Source organism: Podarcis filfolensis (assembly GCF_964270895.1).
Source record: "Podarcis filfolensis genome assembly, chromosome: 2".
In the NCBI taxonomy this organism is placed as follows: domain Eukaryota; kingdom Metazoa; phylum Chordata; class Lepidosauria; order Squamata; family Lacertidae; genus Podarcis; species Podarcis filfolensis.
In genome coordinates, this window is record NC_139605.1 from 125,055,036 (window position 1) to 125,073,221 (window position 18,186).

Below are 18,186 nucleotides of genomic sequence, written 5' to 3' on the forward strand. Positions count from 1 at the left end.
GGAAAAAGAAATCAGACGCGGCAACTGTGCCAAAAGGGTCGGACGTTGATTGAAACACTGGAGATGTACTTTTGAACTTTGTCAATAAATCAAATAGATTGGAACTGGCCGTGAGCCCGGAGTTTTATCTATGCCGGCTTGACAGCATAAAGCCTCTGACAAATGGTACCCAAAATGTACTTCTGAGGGTTGTGTGATAGATCTTTCACATGGTAAATAGAAGAGTTGGACTTTGCTTACTGTGAAAGATGTTTAATATGGTTTAATCTTACAAAAAACATTTTATGCACATCATGTACCACTCAAGTTTAAATGATACTACAACATGGTGATTTAAATGGTGCTTTAAATTTTTAACATTTGGTTAGCTGGCCTAAAAAGTGTGTTTTAATGCAGAATTTCTGAAGACAAGCTAGGAAACAATGCTCCCCAAGAGAAAGAAGGGAGGAAAAGCAAACCAAAAACCGATCTCTTACTAGTTGTGATTGAAAAAATAAAACTGCTTCTGAGATCATACAATTTTTGGAAAGAGGATGTCAAGAAATCTGCAGAGAAGAAACTGTAAATATCCTTGCCTTTCCTTGCCTTTTACTCTTTTACTCAAGCAAAGATGGAGAACCTGGGGGCCTCCTGATGTTGCTGGAATACAGCTCCCATCTTCCCTGATCACACTGGCAATGCTAGCTGGGACTGATGATAGTTGGAGTCCAAAAACAGCTGGAGGACCACAGGTTCCCCCAGCCCATGCCTATAGTTAGATTTGTAAACTGCTTGGGGTACAGCTAAATATTTTCCTTTCCTCACTATGAGAAGCTATATTGCCAACATAACCACCAGCAGCAATAAAAATATTGGACTAGATTCAATTAAATAAGTTGTGCTAATGGGAGCCAGCATGACTCATAGAATCATAGAGTTGGAAGAGACCACAAGGGCCATCGAGTCCAACCCCCTGCCAAGCAGGAAACACCATCAGAGCACTCCTGACATATGGTTGTCAAGCATAACAACCTCTGCTTAAAGACCTCCAAAGAAGGAGACTCCACCACACTCCTTAGTAGCAAATTCCACTGTCGAACAGCTCTTACTGTCAGGAAGTTCTTCCTAATGTTTAGGTGGAATCTTTTTTCTTGTAGTTTGGAACCATTGCTCCGTGTCTGCTTCTCTGGAGCAGCAGAAAACAACCTTTCTCCCTCCTCTATGTGACATCCTTTTATATATTTGAACATGGCTATCATATCACCCCTTAACCTCCTCTTCTCCAGGCTAAACATGCCCAGCTCCCTTAGCCGTTCCTCATAAGGCATCGTTTCCAGGCCTTTGACCATTTTGGTTGCCCTCCTCTGGACACGTTCCAGTTTGTCACTGTCCTTCTTGAACTGTGGTGCCCAGAACTGGACACAGTACTCCAGGTGAGGTCTGACCAGAGCAGAATACAGTGGCACTATTACTTCCCTTGATCTAGATGCTATACTCCTATTGATGCAGCCCAGGATTGCATTGGCTTTTTTAGCTGCCGCATCACATTGTTGGCTCATGTCAAGTTTGTGGTCAACCAAGACTCCTAGATCCTTTTCACATGTACTGCTCTCATGCTAGTGCAAATGGGCATGCCCCCCCCATTCTGCTCCAGAGAAGCACATTGAAGTGGAAATCCTTCCCTTCAGACAAGCAGAAATTCTTACACTGATGGAATGATCTCCTTAGCACTACTTTGAACTCCACCCATTTGCCGAATAACAAAACACTTTACGTATTCCTGCTGATATCTATCTATCAATATAGAATTTAATTTCTGAAGTGCTTTATTCCTCCACTTTCCTTCCAATTGCTCTCCACAGGGCTCCTTTCACATCCCTGTTCCTCAGGCTGTAGATCATGGGATTGAGCATGGGAGTGACGACCCCATAAAACACAGCCACTACTTTTTCCTTGTCAGTGAATGCTTTGGCTTGAGGCCTGAGGTACATGGCCAAGGTTGTGCCATAGAAAATTCCCACCACAGCCAGATGAGAACCACAGGTTGACAAGGCCTTACTACGGCCTTGTGATGAGCGGATACGGAGAACAGCAACACCAATGCGACCATAGGTCACCAAAACAAAGGAGAAGGGGAACACCAGAGTGAAGACACTGGTTACCATCATGCTGACTCCACTGGCTTGGGTATTAGAGCAGGCCAATTTCAACACTGCCTGGAGCTCACATTTGAAATGATTCACCACATTGGGCCCACACAAGCGTGCCTGCATACTGAAAAAGGGAACAATGGTCAGGAGGAAAGAGCTAGACCACAGGCTGACTGCCAGAGAGATGCACAACTTTTGGCTCATGATTAAGCTGTAACGTAGAGGGTAGCATATTGCCACAAGACGGTCATATGCCATCATTGCTAGCAAAAGGCACTCGGCCACTGCCAAAAACAGAGCAATGCTCATTTGTGCAAAGCATCTGCCCTTGGGGATTGTGGGCCTGTCTGTGAAGCAGTGGGCCAGCATCTGTGGGACAGAGGTGGTGACATAGCAGACATCAATGAGGGAGAGGTTGCTGAGGAAGAAATACATGGGTGTATGGAGGTGCGAATCCATCACAATGAGCACCACAATAAGTCCATTCCCAGCTACAGCAACCACGTACATCAGCAAGAAGAGAATAAACAAAACAGCACGTGCTTTGGGGTTTCTGGAGAGGCCTATTAGAACGAATTCAGTCACTGCAGTTGTGTTGCCCCATTCTTCCATGTTACCTGTAAAAAGTGATATCAAATATCATTGGACCTCATGTAGGACATTCCAGCCCTTCTGTTTATTTCCTCAGTTGTGAAATGGTATAAATGGAAAACAAATTAAAAGTTCATGTGTAGAGATCATGACTAAGTCTCAGCCACTAATGAAAGGCAAAATGTAAAGCTTTTGTTGATTAATCTAATTTTGTTGTTGTTTGGTCGTTTAGTCGTGTCCGACTCTTCGTGACCCCATGGACCAGGTCAGATCCCCTTCATGGATCACTGCCTTGTCGTGGTGAAGGGGCTTGAATAACTCAGAGAAGCTATGAGCTATGCCGTGCAGGGCCACCCAAGATGGACAGGTCATAGCGGAGAGTTTTGACCAAACGTGATCCACCTGGAGCAGGAACCGGCAAGCCACTCCAGTATACCTCCCAAGAAAACTCCATGGACAAAGACAACAGGCATATAATCTAATTTAGGTGATACATTAACATTCACCAGGTTGTACTGCAAACTGACTAACATTTGATAGCAGATTAAGAAATTCAATTGGCTCTGTGTAATTAGGAAAGCATAGAGGGTATTTTCCCTTTCTTCATTTGCATTTGGAGGGTGCATTGTACTGGTTTGCACTATGCAGAAGCAGTGGTGAAAAAAGTCCATGTGTTCCCTACGAAATCTTTGGAGAAGATAACACTTTCCCTCCATTCTACTGAGTACTGGATATTGTGTATGCATCCATTAATGCCAAACAAGCATAGATCCCCAGGTCACAACATGCATTGGGGGGCGACAACCATACATTCGCCACCAGTCAAGCCATGAAGGGTGAAATAATTTGCAAGCAAACTCACTCCACCTCACCCAAAGCCTCATTTATTTCATGTTGTAATGAAAGCCAAGAATAATCTCAGACCTTTGGGGGGGGATATTAAGGTACCCTCCAGATGTTTCTGGATCACAACTCCCATCATCCCTGGCCTTTGGCCAAGCTGGCTGGGTCAGATGTCTGTACAGCCATATGGGTAATCACTCACTCATGGCATATGGACTGGAATAGATTTTATTCTGTGTTTTATATATCACTAATATTTTCAGTTTTATTTCTAAACACTTTAAAGATTTATCTGTCCAAAAACAAACAAGCAAACAAACCGCTCCAAACTAGATAACAAATGGCTGACCTACTTACAGGTTAAAACATTGAGAGGATCATTTTGCTGTTCTTTCATAAGGGAGGTTCACTATAGTTTGGTCCTTGTGTTCATTTTATACGTAGCTCCAGGTCAGATTTCATGCTTTATCGTCAATCTATATTAGGGTTGTCAAACGTCTGGAACTTCCTGGACATATCCAGAATACTGCAGTCGTCAGCAGTGTCTGGGCAAAAATTGGCCAAAAAAGGCCTGGAAAATCCGGACATATGGTAGCCCATGTGGGCAGTTTCATTTTTGCCTGTTTCCCATAAAAATAGCTCAAAAATTGCATTTTAAGCTCAACAACTTTGGGCAAAACTAAACTTTTTTTTTAGTTAACCACTCAACATCTTTTCTGTTTGAAATATGGCAACCCTATATTATATTATGAGCCTATAAACTTGTCTTTCTCAAACTAGAGCTTTCCACATATTGGACTTGGTCGATGTTCAGGGATGAAGGCAAGTGGAGTTCAACACCTAGACAATGCCAAGTGGTGGAATATGCCAGTAAGTGTGGTAGTTCTGTCAGCTTTTGATTTTAAGAAATCTGGTTCTTGACTGTGGTCAGTGGCGGGGTCTGAACTGTAGTATTCTGAATGATAGAGCCTGGTTGACTCTAGTGGGAGTTGAGCTGATAAAAAAACCCTTTTCTTCCTTGTTTTGCTTTTTGCATTGGTACTTAGAGATATAGAGAGTTTAGCTTGGTACAGGAGCTGCACAAGTCAATAGAGCAAGAACAACCCCCTGAGATGCTACTGCCAATTTGCAAAATCCAGCCATAGTTAAGCACCTTTAAGAGCTGGTGATTTCTATGGGATAGAGATAGTCATGGACGTACAACCCTCTCTGAATGGTTCATATCTATCTCTCTCTCTCTCTCTCTCTCTCACACACACACACACACACACACACACATCACAAACAGACAAATTTCAGAGAGAATCTATATTTTAAATATTCTTCACTGGAGTCCTGCAACATTTAGAGAGCACCAGGTTGGGGAAGAGTCCTGTAAGTGTGACAGTCTTGCCAACCCCTGTCAAACTGCTGTGCCAATATCAGTCTTTTGTCCCTCAGCTCAGCAGACTTTAAAAAAAACCCCTCTTAAGTCTGATCTCCTCAAAATGGCTCTGTATTTTACAAAATAAATAATCCTAGTTGCATTTTAAGAATGGCTGAAAATTTTCAGATACAGGATGATGGCAGGATTTCAAACATGCAGCAGCCACTGCATCACAACTACTGCTCCATTCAGTTCAGGGCAGGCAGAAGTGTGTGTGTGCGTGTGCATGTGTGTGTGTGTGTGTGTGTACGCGCGCGCATGTACACACACACACACTTATATCCTTTGTGCATGGACTCATTAGTTTCATAGAAATAAATGGGGCCGCTGGAACACAGAGAGAACATCTCTGTCAGGGTCAGAAGGGCAACTAAAGACAATACTTTTAGCACCTGATGATATTAGTTGGAGAGAGAGTACCTACGTTACATTGATATTTTTATTAGCTGCGGAGAGTTAGTCATGTGCTTACCTCCTTCACTGAAATAAGAGGAAGTCACAAATAATATATTAATTACTGGATCCTATTCAAAGTTTGGATTTGGGGACATCAGCCCCTTCCCACACCACACAAAACCAACCCACTTGAGAGAACCCACGTATGAAGTATTGTTTTCAAAGAATGGATTTTATTACCTTCACACCACAAGCTACTTAGCAGAGAATGTATTGCAGATTTGCCCATTTTTGAAAACCTAAGCAAGCTGTTGGGCTGTATTTGACTTAGTGGTTCACATATTGTTCAGATCTTTCTTCAAACCAAACCTCCCCCACTCCTTTCACTAGCTTTCCTTTGCTAGCTTTACTCACAAGGAGCAAACTAAAACATTTGTTTGTTTGTTTGTTTGTTTGTTTGTTTGTTTGTAGTATTTCCTTAGGAGATTTTTCTCCTGCTCTTTGATTTTGACACACTGAAGGTGTTTCACAAAAACAAGAGACAGAAAGTGCAGTAAATAATAATAATAATAATAATAATAATAATAATAATAATAATAATAATAATCTGAAACAAGGCTCTAACAACATGTTTGCATCACAGTGTATTTGGGGAGATGAAGCAACCATATAAAATATCTCTAAGGTCCTGAATTAGTGCATGTAGATTCTCAACTCAAAAAGATACTCTTTGTCACCCTTATATTTTATGAAATATCTGTCTACCATAAGGGTCTCCTTCTATATTGAAAGACCATATACAACTGTTCACTAGAAACAGCGTCAAACACATCTTCAAAACTTTTTATCACACTTACCTCTCAAAAAAATCACTCCACTGTGAATGCGCTTGAACATTCAGCAAACATCCGTTTTAACTTAGTCCTACTTATTGAAATTTAAATCTTTAGATGACTCACTAGTGTTGTAGAATCTTCATCTGGCTAAGAACAAAACATAGTTTCGTCGGAACCAATTAAGATTTACATTTTTATGGTATTGCCAAAGTATTTATATTATCTCCAAACATTTTTAAATCCATGATCTTATGTTGGAAATTCAGAACTGTTTATGAGATTCCAGAGGGACCACATCCCATGAGGATAATTAATGAAGAAGAGCAGAAGCTAGAAGCAACTTCTAAGAATTTGCAACACCAAAATATCAAACATAAACTGAAAAGGATAATATGACTTTTATCTAGGCTTCTTAAAAGTGCACATTGTGTTGCAGAAATTCACTCAAGTTCTGAACTCCTGAACCCTTGAATTTGGTAATTGTTATATCAGATTTTTTTTCTGATGAAAAAAGTACCAAACATTTGGCTCAATAGCTTCTTAAATTTACAGCACTAAAATATCAATGATAGGCTGAAAGAATGGGAGGAAATATTTCAGTGTTGCATTATTATGATCTTTCCATCAGTGTAAACGTCGCACTTTGTCAGTTGGAACAATCTCCCCCCCCTGCTGTTCTGGGGGTTCTCCTGACCTTCCAGAATGGATATGATGGAGGTGCAGAGGTACTTGTGGGGTGAATGGGGAAACCTGACTTTGGGCTAGCGGAAGTCCTTGCACGGGCTTTTGCTGGCACGTCAGGTTAGTTGAAGCTGGCCTGATGTGACTTTCCTCTATTTTTTCATTTCAGTTCACTTTTAATTTGTATACTTCCTTTCTGTATTACACAAGGCAGTTTACAACAACGAAATATACAACAAAGATCACGCACCTTATAATCTGATCCAATACAACAAGGTCATAATAAAATAATAACTTTAAAATAAGCAACATATCAAATGAAGTAATATTCAATAATCCATTAGAACATAATTGTACACAGCAGTAATATTGAGGTACTCTGGGCTTCTAAAAAGTACACACTATCAGATAAATTCACTCAGGTTCCTTAACTATGGGCAGACTCAGTTGGTGTTACACCAGGACATTTTCTGTTGGTAGGATTGAGGATGCCATTAGTTTCAGCTCAAGATAAATGCAAAGTGATATTGAAGGTTTCTTCTCCAAGGAAACATCTGAGAAATTCCATGGGACATGCCCCCAAAACAGCAATCAAATTTGATAAAACTACTGAAAGTTTCAAGGGATCTGTGTAGTATCACAGTATCTGTGTAGTAGCAGTATTCAACTAAATCGTTTGCCTTCACTTTCACTCTTTCTCTCTCTTCCCTTCCTTCTCTCTCTCTCTCTGCTTACTTCCTTCTCTCTATCTCTCATCCTCTCTCCCTGATCTTTCTCTCGTTCTCTCCATTTCTTATCTCTCTCTCCCTTTCCTCTCTCTCTCCCCTTCCTTCTCTCTCTCTCTACCTCTCCCTTTCCCTTTCCCTTCCCTCTCTGTACCTCTATCTCTCTCCTTTTCTCTCTCTCTCTCTCTCTCTCTCTCTCTCTCTTTCGTCTCTCTCCCTCCCTTTCTTCTCTCCCTCTCCCTCTCCTCTTTTTCTTTCTCCATCTTTCTCACTCTCTCTCTTTTTTTTTCATAAAATATTTATTGAAGTTTTCAAAAGAATTTAAAAAAAACAAAAAAAAACAAAACACACACACACAAAAAAAAAACCAAAAGCAAACATATATCTTTCATTAACATTTTTCCTTGACTTCCCCACATCTCCTCTTCTTGTATTCCAATTCAATTTTTAGTTCAACAAGTTCCTATCCCCAAATTTTACCTTATTATATTTAAATCCTTTTGTTTAACCAATTTTGACATAAATCTCAATCTTGATACATCAAATCTTATTCTTAATACCTTTTTCTAAAGTCGACCCCAATTCCATTTCACGATTTCCCCATTTTAATCTAAAATAGCAAAACAGATTATTTACAAAAAAGAATATATTTATACCGCCTTTGGATACCCAAAACCCCACTCCCCACTTTTCCCGGTTTCAATCCCCAACCAATGTCCATCAATCCATCTGGTATCAGCCTGGTGATCTCACATCCGAGGCCCTTAAATCTCTCTCCTTTCCTCTCTGCCGGTTTTTTTGATAGTCCTTTATGTTAAACGCCAGATCTCGGAGAAGCTCTGTCCCCATAAGGTCCATACTTCTTCCTGCCAGGCCACCATATTTAAAATTGTAATCCAAATCTTGTTTTTTACTTCTTTTAAGACCAAATGTCCCAAAAACTCCTGCTTCCACTTTGGTCAAATTTATCTTTCCCTTTAAGTCCATCTTTACAGGCCTCTGGCCTGCCAGGTCTCCATATTTATGATTGTAATCCAAATCTTGTTTTTTGCTTCTTTCTTTAATCCTCTGCTGCATTATAGCTCCTCCTTCCTTTCCCTCTAAGTTGTCATATGTAGCTTCTTCAAATTTCTCAAGTTCCTTTTCTTGTTCAGCTGCAAGAGTTTTTAGTTCAAGGGCACAGTCTTTTTGTTCTGGTACAGAGACTTGAGTGAAGTCCCTTCCAATTTCCACAGGTTTGTTTGCTTTTTCATTCAATATTATGACATTTTTAGCCAAAACAATGCTTTGTTCATGAAGTTTTCCCAGGCTTCGAAATATCTTCTCGAGTGCCGTCTGTATTTTTCCACTTACAGCCATTCTGTAATGTCCCAGAGCCCCCTCTAGGGGAGTGCTGGTTACTTAGTATTCCTTCCAGTTGTAAATCCAAAAGTCCTTTATTTTCCTTGGTTTTCGACAATTTGTTACCTATATGTAACAAATATAACCAGCTGAGGCAATAGAAACAAAGTTCTCTCTCTTTTTTTCCCTCTCAGCTTTGACAGCTAATTTGACAGCTGTCAAAGTCTTTTAAATCTCTCCAACAGGCTCCCTCGCGGATCGCTCCCAGGTCCTGGGGGAGGGGTATCAATCCACTTTCAAAATTAATTCTTATCCTCCAGCACATTCACTTATACTGCCAAAACGTGAAATTAGTTACTTTTGACTTCCCACGAAGAAAATGTTCTTTTCAACCTTAGTTATCTAGTCCTTGCTTTAAAATGTTTACAAAAGGGGGAGACGGACTTCCTCTTTACGCCTTCCCCGCTCGTGCCGAATCAAAAAAGGGTGATTTTTAATGTCCAATTTCCGTAATACTCACGGGTTGTTACTTTTAGTCCAAATTTCAAAGGAAGAAGTCAGCGCTCTCCAACCATGGCATGTGGCTTCGCTTCGCGGAGACGGGTAGACAGCTCTCAGCTCCGCGCCGCTCACCCCCGGTATGTTCCGGAGCCTTTAAAAAGGCTCCTTTGCAGCGGGGGGGGGACGCAAATGGAGCCCGCCGAGCCTTCAGTTCACAGGCTTCCCCGCCTGTGATTTTTTTCGGGTCCCCGCTTCGCCGTAGCGGTAGAACCCTAGCTCCACGAAGCAGATTTCCTCCGGAGATCTGAGGAAATCCGCCATTACAGTTGCTGGCGCTGACCGGAAGTCCCTTTCTCACTCTCTCTCTCCTCTTCTCTCTTTCTCCACCTTTCTCTCTCTCTCTCTCCCTTTCTTCTCCCTCCCCCATCCCTCTCTCTATCTCTCTCCTTCCTTTTCTCTCTCTCTTTCTCTCCCTCCCCTCCTTCTTACTCGTTATGTCAAATAAAGCAAAACAGATTCCTTTTGGTTCAATATGCACAAAAAGAAGACGAATAAGCTTTGATTGGATATTTTCACCAGGTTTCAGGTTCTATGGCTGTGCACCCAAAAATCGCAAAGCGAAGTGAAAGAATCCCAAACAAAGGAAAACAGATTCTTTTTGGTTCAATATGCATAAAAAGAAGACAAATAAGCTTTGCTTGGGCATCTTTCACTTGCACTTGGTTTCAGGTTCTTTCGCTGTGCATCCAAAAATCTCAAAGCGAAACGAAAGAAGCCTGAACAAAATAAAACAGGTTGTTTTTGCTTCCATATGCATAGAAAGAAGACAAATAAGCTTTGGGCTTCTTTCAATTGGTTTCAGGTTCTTTAGGTTTGCATGCATATTACCCCAAAAAACACAAAGTGAAGTGAAAGAATACCAATCAAAGCAAAACAGGGTTTGCATATGCATAGAAAGAAGACAAATGCTTCTTTCACTTGGTTTCATTTTTTTGGGGTGTGCTTGCATAGAAAGAAGACGAATATGAGCGAGAGAGATAAAAAGATAGAAGTAAGCGAGGGAGGGAAGGAGAAAGCGAAAGAAGAAAGAGAGAGAGGGAGAGAAAAGGGAAGGAGCGAGAGAAGGAAAGAGAAGGGAGAGAGGGAAGGAGGAGAGAGAGAGAGAGAGAGAGAGAAGGAAGGGGGAGAGAGACAGAGAAGGAAGGAGAGAGAGGGAGGGAGAATAAAGGGAAAGAGAGAGAAGGGGGAGAGCTCAGAAGGAAGGGAAAGAGAGAAGAAAGGAAGGGAGAGAGAGAGAGAGATAAGGAGGAGAGAGAGAGAGAGAGAGAGAGAGGAAGGGAGAGAGAAAGAAAGAGAAGGAAGAGAGAAAGAGAGATGGAGAATGAGAGAGAAGGAGAGAGATAGAGAGTAGGAAGGGAGTGAGAGAGAGAGAGAGAGAGAGAGAGTGAAGGACGGCAGAGAGAGAGAAAAGGAAAGGAGTGAGGGAGAGAGAGAAGGGAGGGAGAGGGAGAAAGAGAGAAAGAGACAGATGAAAGGGAGAGAGAGACTGAAGGAAGAGCGGGAGAGAGAGAAGGAAGGAGAGAGAGAGAAAGAAGGGAGAAAGAGAGAGAGAGAAAGAAGGATGAGAGAGAGAGAGAGAGAAGGAAGGAGAGAAAGAGAAAGAGAAGGGGGAGAGAGAGAAGGAAGAGAGGGAGAGAGAGAAAGAGAAGGAATGGAGAGAAGGAAGGGGGAGAGAGAGAGAGAGAGAGAGAGAGAGAGAGAGAGAGAGAGAAGGAAGTGGAAAGAGACAGGGAGAAGAAGGAGAGAGAAAGTAGGAAGGGAGAGATCGAGAGAATGAAGGATGGCAGAGAGAGAGAGAGAAAAGGGAGGGAGGGAGAGGGAGAAAGAAAGAGAGAGGAGAGAAATAGAGAGAGAGGAAATTGGGGGGGAGAAAGCGAGAGATAAGGAAGGGAGAGATAGAGAGAGTGAAGGACTGCAGAGAGAGAGAAGGGACAGTGAGGGAGAGAAAAAGAGAGAGAGAGACAGAAGAGAGGGAGGGAGAGGGAGAGAGGGGGAGAGAGATAAATGGAGAGAGAGAAGGAAGAGGGAGAGAAGGAGAGAGAGAAAGGAGGGAGAGGGAGAAAGAGAGAGGAGAAAGAGATATAGAGGAAATGAGGGGAGAGCGAGAAAGAGAGTGAGTGAGAAGGAAGAGAATGACAGAAAGAGAGAGAAGGGAGGGAGGGAGAGAGGAAAGAGAGAGAAAATGAAGGGAGAGAGGTAGAGAGAGATAGAGAAGGGAGAGAGAGAGGGAGAGAGAGAGAAGGAATGAAGAGAGAGGAGGAAGGGAGAAAGAGAGAGGGAGATAGATAATGAGAAGGAGGGAGAAAGAGATAGAGAAAGAAAAGGATGAAAGAGAGAGAGAAGGAGAGAGAAGGAAGGGGTAGAGAGAGACGAGAGAAGGGAGCGGAGAGAGAGAGACGAGAAAGAGGGAGAAGGAATGGAGAGAGAGAAGGAAGGAGAGAGAGAGAGAGAAGGAAAGAGAGAGAAGGAAGGGAAAGAGGCAGAGACAGAGAAGGAAAGAAGAGAGAGAAGGAAGGGAGACAGAGAGAGAGAGAAAGAAGGAAGCGGAGAGACAGCAAGAGAGAGGAAGGAGAGAGAGAGAAGGGAGAGATAGAGAGAGGGCGGGAGAGGAAGAGAGAGAAAGAGAGAGAGAAAGAGGAAATTTGGGGGGAGAGAGAAAGAGAGAGGGAGAGAAGGAAGGGAGAGAGAGAGAGAGAGAATGAAGGGAGATAAAGAGAGAGAGAAGAAAGAGAGAGAGATAATGAGAGAAGGAAGGGGGGAGAGAGAGAGAGAGGGAGAGGGAGAGAGAGAGAGGGAGAGGGAGAGGGAGAAAGAGAGAGAGAGATAGAGAAGGGGAGAGAGACAGAGAGAGAAGGAAGGAGAGAGAGAGACAAGGAAGGGAAAGAGGCAGAGACAGAGAAGGAAAGAAGAGAGAGAAGGAAGGGAGACAGAGGGAGAGAAAGAAAGAAGGAAGCGGAGAGAGAGCAAGAGAGAGGAAGGAGAGTGAGAAGGGAGAGATAGAGAGAGGGCGGGAGAGGAAGAGAGAGAAAGAGAGAGAGAAAGAGGAAATTTGGGGGGAGAGAGAAAGAGAGAGAGAAAGAGGAAATTTGGGGGGAGAGAGAAAGAGAGAGGGAGAGAAGGAAGGGAGAGAGAGAGAGAGAGAGAGAGAAGGAAGGGAGATAAAGAGAGAGAGAAGAAAGAGAGAGAGATAATGAGAGAAGGAAGGGAGAGAGAGGGAGAGGGAGAGAGAGAGAGAAGGAAGGGGGAGAGGGAGAAAGAGAGAGAGATAGAGAAGGGGAGAGAGACAGGAGAGAAGGGAGGGGAGGAAGAGAAAGAGAAAAAGAGAGAGAAGGAAGGGAGCGAGAGAAGGAAGGGAGAAAGAGAGAGGGAGAAAGATAATGAGGAGGAAGAAAGAGATAGAGATAGAAAAGGAGGGAAGAGAAGGACAGAGAAGGGAGAGAGAGGAGAGCAATGGAAGGGAGACAGAGAGAGAGAAAGAAGGAAGCGGGGAGAGAGAGAAGGAGTGAGAGAGAGTAGGAAGGGAGAGATAGAGAGAAAGTGACAAACGGCAGAGAGCGAGAAGGGATGGGGCTGGAGAAAGATAGAGGAGAGAGAGAGGGGGGAAATTAGGGGAGAGCGAGAAATAGAGACAAATAGAGAGAGAAAGGGAGAGAGAAGGGAGGAAGAGGGAGAGAGAGAGGAGAGAGAGATAGAGGAAATTAGGAGAGAGCGAGAAAGAGAGTGAGTGAGAAGGGAGAGAAAGACAGAAAGAGAGAGAAGGGAGGGAGAGAGAGAGGGAAGAGAGAGAGAGAGAGAAAATGAAGGGAGAGAAAGAGAGAGAGAAGGAAGGGAGACAGAGAGAGGGGGGAGAGGGAGAAAGAAGAAAGCGGAGAGAGAGGAAGGAGAGAGTGAGATAAGGGACGGAGAGGGAGACAAGGAAAAAGAGAGACAGAGAGAGAGGGGGAGGGAGGGAAGGAGGGAGGGAGGGGAGAAAGAGAGAGGAGAGAGAGGAAATGAGGGGGAGAAAGAGGGAGAGAGTGAAGTTCTAAGTTTTTAAAAAGAATAGCAGCAATCTATTCAGAACAAAAAGCCAAACTAATAAATCAGGTGATAACAGATGAATTTAAGATCCAAAAAGGAACAAGACAAGGATGCCCATTATCACCATTATTGTTTATTTTGGTCTTGGAAGTACTTGCCAAAAACATAAGAGCAGATAAAGAGATTATAGGTGTAAAAACTGGGGAAAGTGAATTAAAGTTAAAAGCGTATGCAGATGACTTAGTGATAATACTGGAAGAACCTAAAACTTCACTCCCTAAAGTAATAGAAAAAATTCAGAAATTTGGGGAAGTGGCAGGATTTAAGCTAAATAGGAATAAAACTAAATTATTAGTTAAAAACATGAAGGAAGAAGAAAGAACCGAATTAGAACAAAACATTGAGATTGAAGTCCATAAAAAGGTTAAATATTTAGGGATTTGGTTAACATTAAGAAACCTATTTAAAAATAACTATGAAAAAAATTGGCTTGAGGTAAAAAGAGATTTAGAAATATGGAGCAGAATGAATCTCTCAATGTTAGGAAAAATATCAGCAATTAAAATGAATGTGTTGCCAAAAATGCTATTTCTTTTTCTTTCTTTCTTTTTTAATAATTTTTATTAAATTTCCAATTAACAAACCAATCATATCACATTAATTCCAAATTATACCAATACATAATAAACTCCAAATATTTAGCCGAATTTTAAATTTTTGTTGGGGGTATCCATGCTTCGAGTTCAGAAAGGGTCCAATCATCTCATATTTCTGCTGCTTTGATGTTCACATGTCCCATCTTTCTGTCTCTTTGCTGTTATCCTTTACAAATCCCGTCTTCCAATCTTCTTGTTGTTATCGTTTTTCTTTTTAATAACCTCTGAGTTATCTCCACAAGCAAGTTGAAGTAAACATTGTTATAGTCCTGTGTGGATTTTCACGCTGATCCAAAAGTCTTTCGAACTCGGGGGTGATTTATTGGCAACTGCGGATGAGGCAGCGTTTTCCCATCCCCTGGGAAAACAGGGAGGCTAATTTACTCCCATCATTAGCCTCTTAATTACCTCGTGTGAGCCGGAGAGATGGTATTGTCGGCCATCTTCCAAAGTGCCCCTAGCGGCCCCCTAGAAAATGCTATTTCTTTTTCAACCAATACCAGTCATCCTGAAAGATGAATGTTTTAAAAAATGGCAGGAGGTTTCAAAATCTATCTTGGGGGGGGGGGGGCAAAAGGCCAAGGATAAAACATAAAATACTTACAGACATAAAAGATAAGAGGCGGGTTTGCCCTCCCAGACCTTAAATTGTATTATGAATCTGTTTGTTTGGTATGGATCAGGGACTGGGTGAGATTGGATTAAGCAAGAGGCATTAGAACTGGAAGGACATGACAACAGATTCGGCTGGCACACATACTTATGGTACGGGAAAGGGAAGGTTCATAGAAGTTTTTACAACCATATAATCAATAAATCACTAATGAGAGTATGGGAGAAATACAAAGACTTATTGAAACAAAAGACTCCGTGGTGGCTTTCACCACATGAAGCATTACTGCTCAAACCACTTGGAAAGAAAGGGAAATGGCTCACATATGCTGATTTATTAAAGGAACATGATGGAAAATAGAAATTAAGAGATTATGATGAGATCAAAGACCACTTTCAGAGTTGGTTGGATTAGCGACAACTACATGAAACATATAAAGAAGACTGTAAGAAAGGATTTAGTTATACTAGATCTAGGTTTCAAACGGAAGTGATCGAAGGGAAAGTGAAATTACTGAAGGCCGATGTCAGGGAATCAGGAGCAGGAGCACTGGGGAGAGAGGAATTGGAGAGCAAAGGGGAAGAATCCGAGGGCAGCGTAGGGGAGTATGACAGTGGCCCGAGAGATTCCATGAGCTTCTCCAGCGAATCAGAAGATTCCCAGAAGGGGGCGCCGATGGTCAGGGCAAGGGGGGTCCCAGGGGGGACGCACCAGAAACAAGGAGCCAGAGGGGAACCTCAAAGCAGCAGTGGGGGATCGGGACCAGTTTCCCCACCAGAGCGTAGTGGGGGGGAAGAGTCACATGTGTCAGGACCAGCGTCTCCTCCAGCGGGGAGAGGAGATGAGTCAGGGCTGACCACGCCTCCATCGGAGAGTGGGGGAATGGAGGGGAGGTCAGTTGTAGCTAGCCCCCCCGAAGGGGGAAGCAGTGACAGCAGCAGTGAAACGGTCAGGAGGAAAGCTGCTGGCTGGGCGCGCGCTCCAAGTTCAAATGTGCAGGCGCGGGGGACAGCAGGAGACCCGGATGGGGAACCAGCTCCTAAAGCCCGCCGGAGGGAGGGAGAAGGCTCAGGGGAATCAGCGTCAGAAGAGGCTAGAAAGGGCGAGACCCCGGCGGGCAGGCGGACCCAGAGGAGGAAAGAGCAGCGGAAAAGGTGGAGCAAGGCGAGGGTCTTAAACTGGTGTATAGGGGGAGGAGATTCAGACGGATCATCAGCGGTCTGACAGTGGAGACGTAGAGCTGCGCGCTGCGGCTCTGGAAGTGGAACTGAACTTCAATAAAGACTTTTGTACTTAACAACGAAGCAGCGTTGGTCCTTTGTGAGCTGGGACCTGGGGCAGCTCTGACAGTATGATCCGTCCCACTCAGAATTAAACCTCGCAGCGTGAGTTGGTGCAGCAAGGGGCAAGACTTGGTGTTTTACGAGCTCACGAAGATAGCCAAAGATGACTACAGAGGAGAAGGTGACAGAACTGCAAAAAGCAGTCACGACGCTTTACGCAGAAGTAGCAGCATCCAGGAAAAGAGAAGAAGAAGCAGTAGCGCTCTGCCGGGATCTGCAGACCAGGTGGGAACGTTGGGGCAAAGAGGGGCTGCCAGGACCCAAGCCGGAGGGAGTTGGCCTCGGGAAGAGGGGGGGGCAGCATAGTAGCCCACTTCGACGGGAACCTGCAGCAATACCCTAACTTCAGAGCCGACATAGTTTACGCGCTCAATTTGCTTCGGAAAGACTTTAGAGATGAGGAAGAGAAAGTGGGATTCATAATCTGCATGGGGAAGCTAAAGCGTGGCTGCGGAATTTGTGGCGCGAAAATGACCCCGCCCTCCAAGATTCCGATGCATTTATCAAAGCTATGGACGCTTGTTTTAAATCAACGGTAGATGTAGATGTGGCTCAGAGGGAAATGCATGGGCTGCAGCAAGGGAAAGCCACGGTGAGGCAATATCACTCACGCTTTTTTGCTTTGGTGAATGTGCTGGGCTGGGAAAAGGACTCCATTGGCGTCAGGGTCCTGTTCTGGGAGGGACTAAATGGGGCCGTGAAAGATGAGCTGGCAAGAGGAGAAAGACCAAAAAGCACCCAAGAAGTTGCCAAAAGAGCGTTGGCGATTGTTGTGTGCCTGGAAGGACGCCCTTGGAGCAGGGAGGAAGGACGTAGGGCAAGCACACCGGCCAGGACAACCCCCTTCCTACCCAGAGAGACAGGGCGGGCGCAATCCACACCTCCACTGGGGAGGGGAGAAGAGCCGATGGAGATAGGTGGTGCCAGGGCTCAGACTGCCAGCAGAGCCCAAACACCGGGAGCAGTCAAGGCGAAGGCTCCTAGAGGGACCAGGAAGTGTTACATCTGCGACAGTGCACAGCACATGGCCAAAGAGTGTCCCCAGAGGCTCCAGAAGCACACTGCAGCCTCAGCAACAGTAAAGGGAACAGGTCAGCAGCCAGAACAGCTGCAGTTAAACGAAGAAGCCTGGTTGGAAGGGGAAGGACTGGGGCCCAACCAGGCGAGTCAGTGAAGCAGTCCCCAGAGATTTTACAGCCCACAGACCCCCTCCCACCCAAACCAGTTGTGCAACTCACCGCATCGCTCCAGCTGCCCAATGGGCTCACCCTGGAAGTACCAATTACCATTGACTCTGGGAGCAACGCAGACTTTGTAGGAGTGGACTTCATCAAGCAACATCGCATAGCACTCCTGCCAGCCACGATGCCCCTAAACGTTGTCACGGTCGACGGCAGGAAGCTACTGGGAGGAGAGGTGGTACAGCAAACACCGCCTATGGTGATGCAAATTGGAAACCACCGTGAAGTCATCAGCTTCAACGTCACCCGCCTGTCGGACACGCCCATAGTGTTGGGTATGAGTTGGCTGGATAGGCACAGCCCGGCATTAGCATGGTACCAGCGGCAATTGACCTTCTGCTCTTCCTACTGCGCAGAACACTGCATCCGGACCCGCCAGGAGGACGAGGGGCAAGAGGATGAACCGCAGTTACACCTAGGCATGGTGCAAGTGGTACCCAACAAGTACAAGGAGTTTTTGGAGGTCTTCTGCGAGAGGGAAGCGGATAAGCTGCCTCCCCACAGGCCTTACGACTGCAAGATTGACCTCCTGCCGGGGGCGACGTTGCCGACTGGAAAACTGTATTCCATGTCTGAGGACGAACTGCAAGAACTCAGGGAGTTCATAGATCACAACGTGAAGCGGGGGTTCATCCAAGAATCCAAAGCAGTGGGGGGCAGTCCCGTGTTTTTCGGGAAGAAGAAGGACACGCCCCAACGCTGGCTCGTAGTTGATTATAGGATCATAAATTCCAGGACAAAGCCCACAGCATTCCCCATGCCCAAGATCGACGACCTGCTCGCG

The 18,186-nt window shown here is 44.3% G+C and overlaps 1 protein-coding gene across 2 annotated transcripts; it reads right to left on the reverse strand.

Annotated features, from left to right (window-relative positions):
• Positions 1-1,595: 1,595 nt before the first annotated feature.
• Positions 1,596-9,880, reverse strand: LOC310756183 (olfactory receptor 13H1-like). Of its 2 annotated transcripts, XM_083599878.1 has the most exons (3): positions 9,857-9,880; positions 6,243-7,699; positions 1,596-2,746 (listed from the first exon to the last, which is right to left on the reverse strand). In XM_083599878.1, the coding sequence occupies exons 2-3, from the start codon at positions 6,280-6,282 to the stop codon at positions 1,806-1,808; spliced, it is 981 nt and encodes a 326-aa protein (XP_083456004.1). In that variant the 5' UTR covers positions 6,283-7,699; positions 9,857-9,880; the 3' UTR covers positions 1,596-1,805. The 2 variants fall into 2 exon arrangements, with proteins under 2 accessions (XP_083456004.1, XP_083456003.1); XM_083599877.1 differs by lacking the exon at positions 9,857-9,880 and having other exon boundaries at positions 6,243-7,857.
• Positions 9,881-18,186: the final 8,306 nt, after the last annotated feature.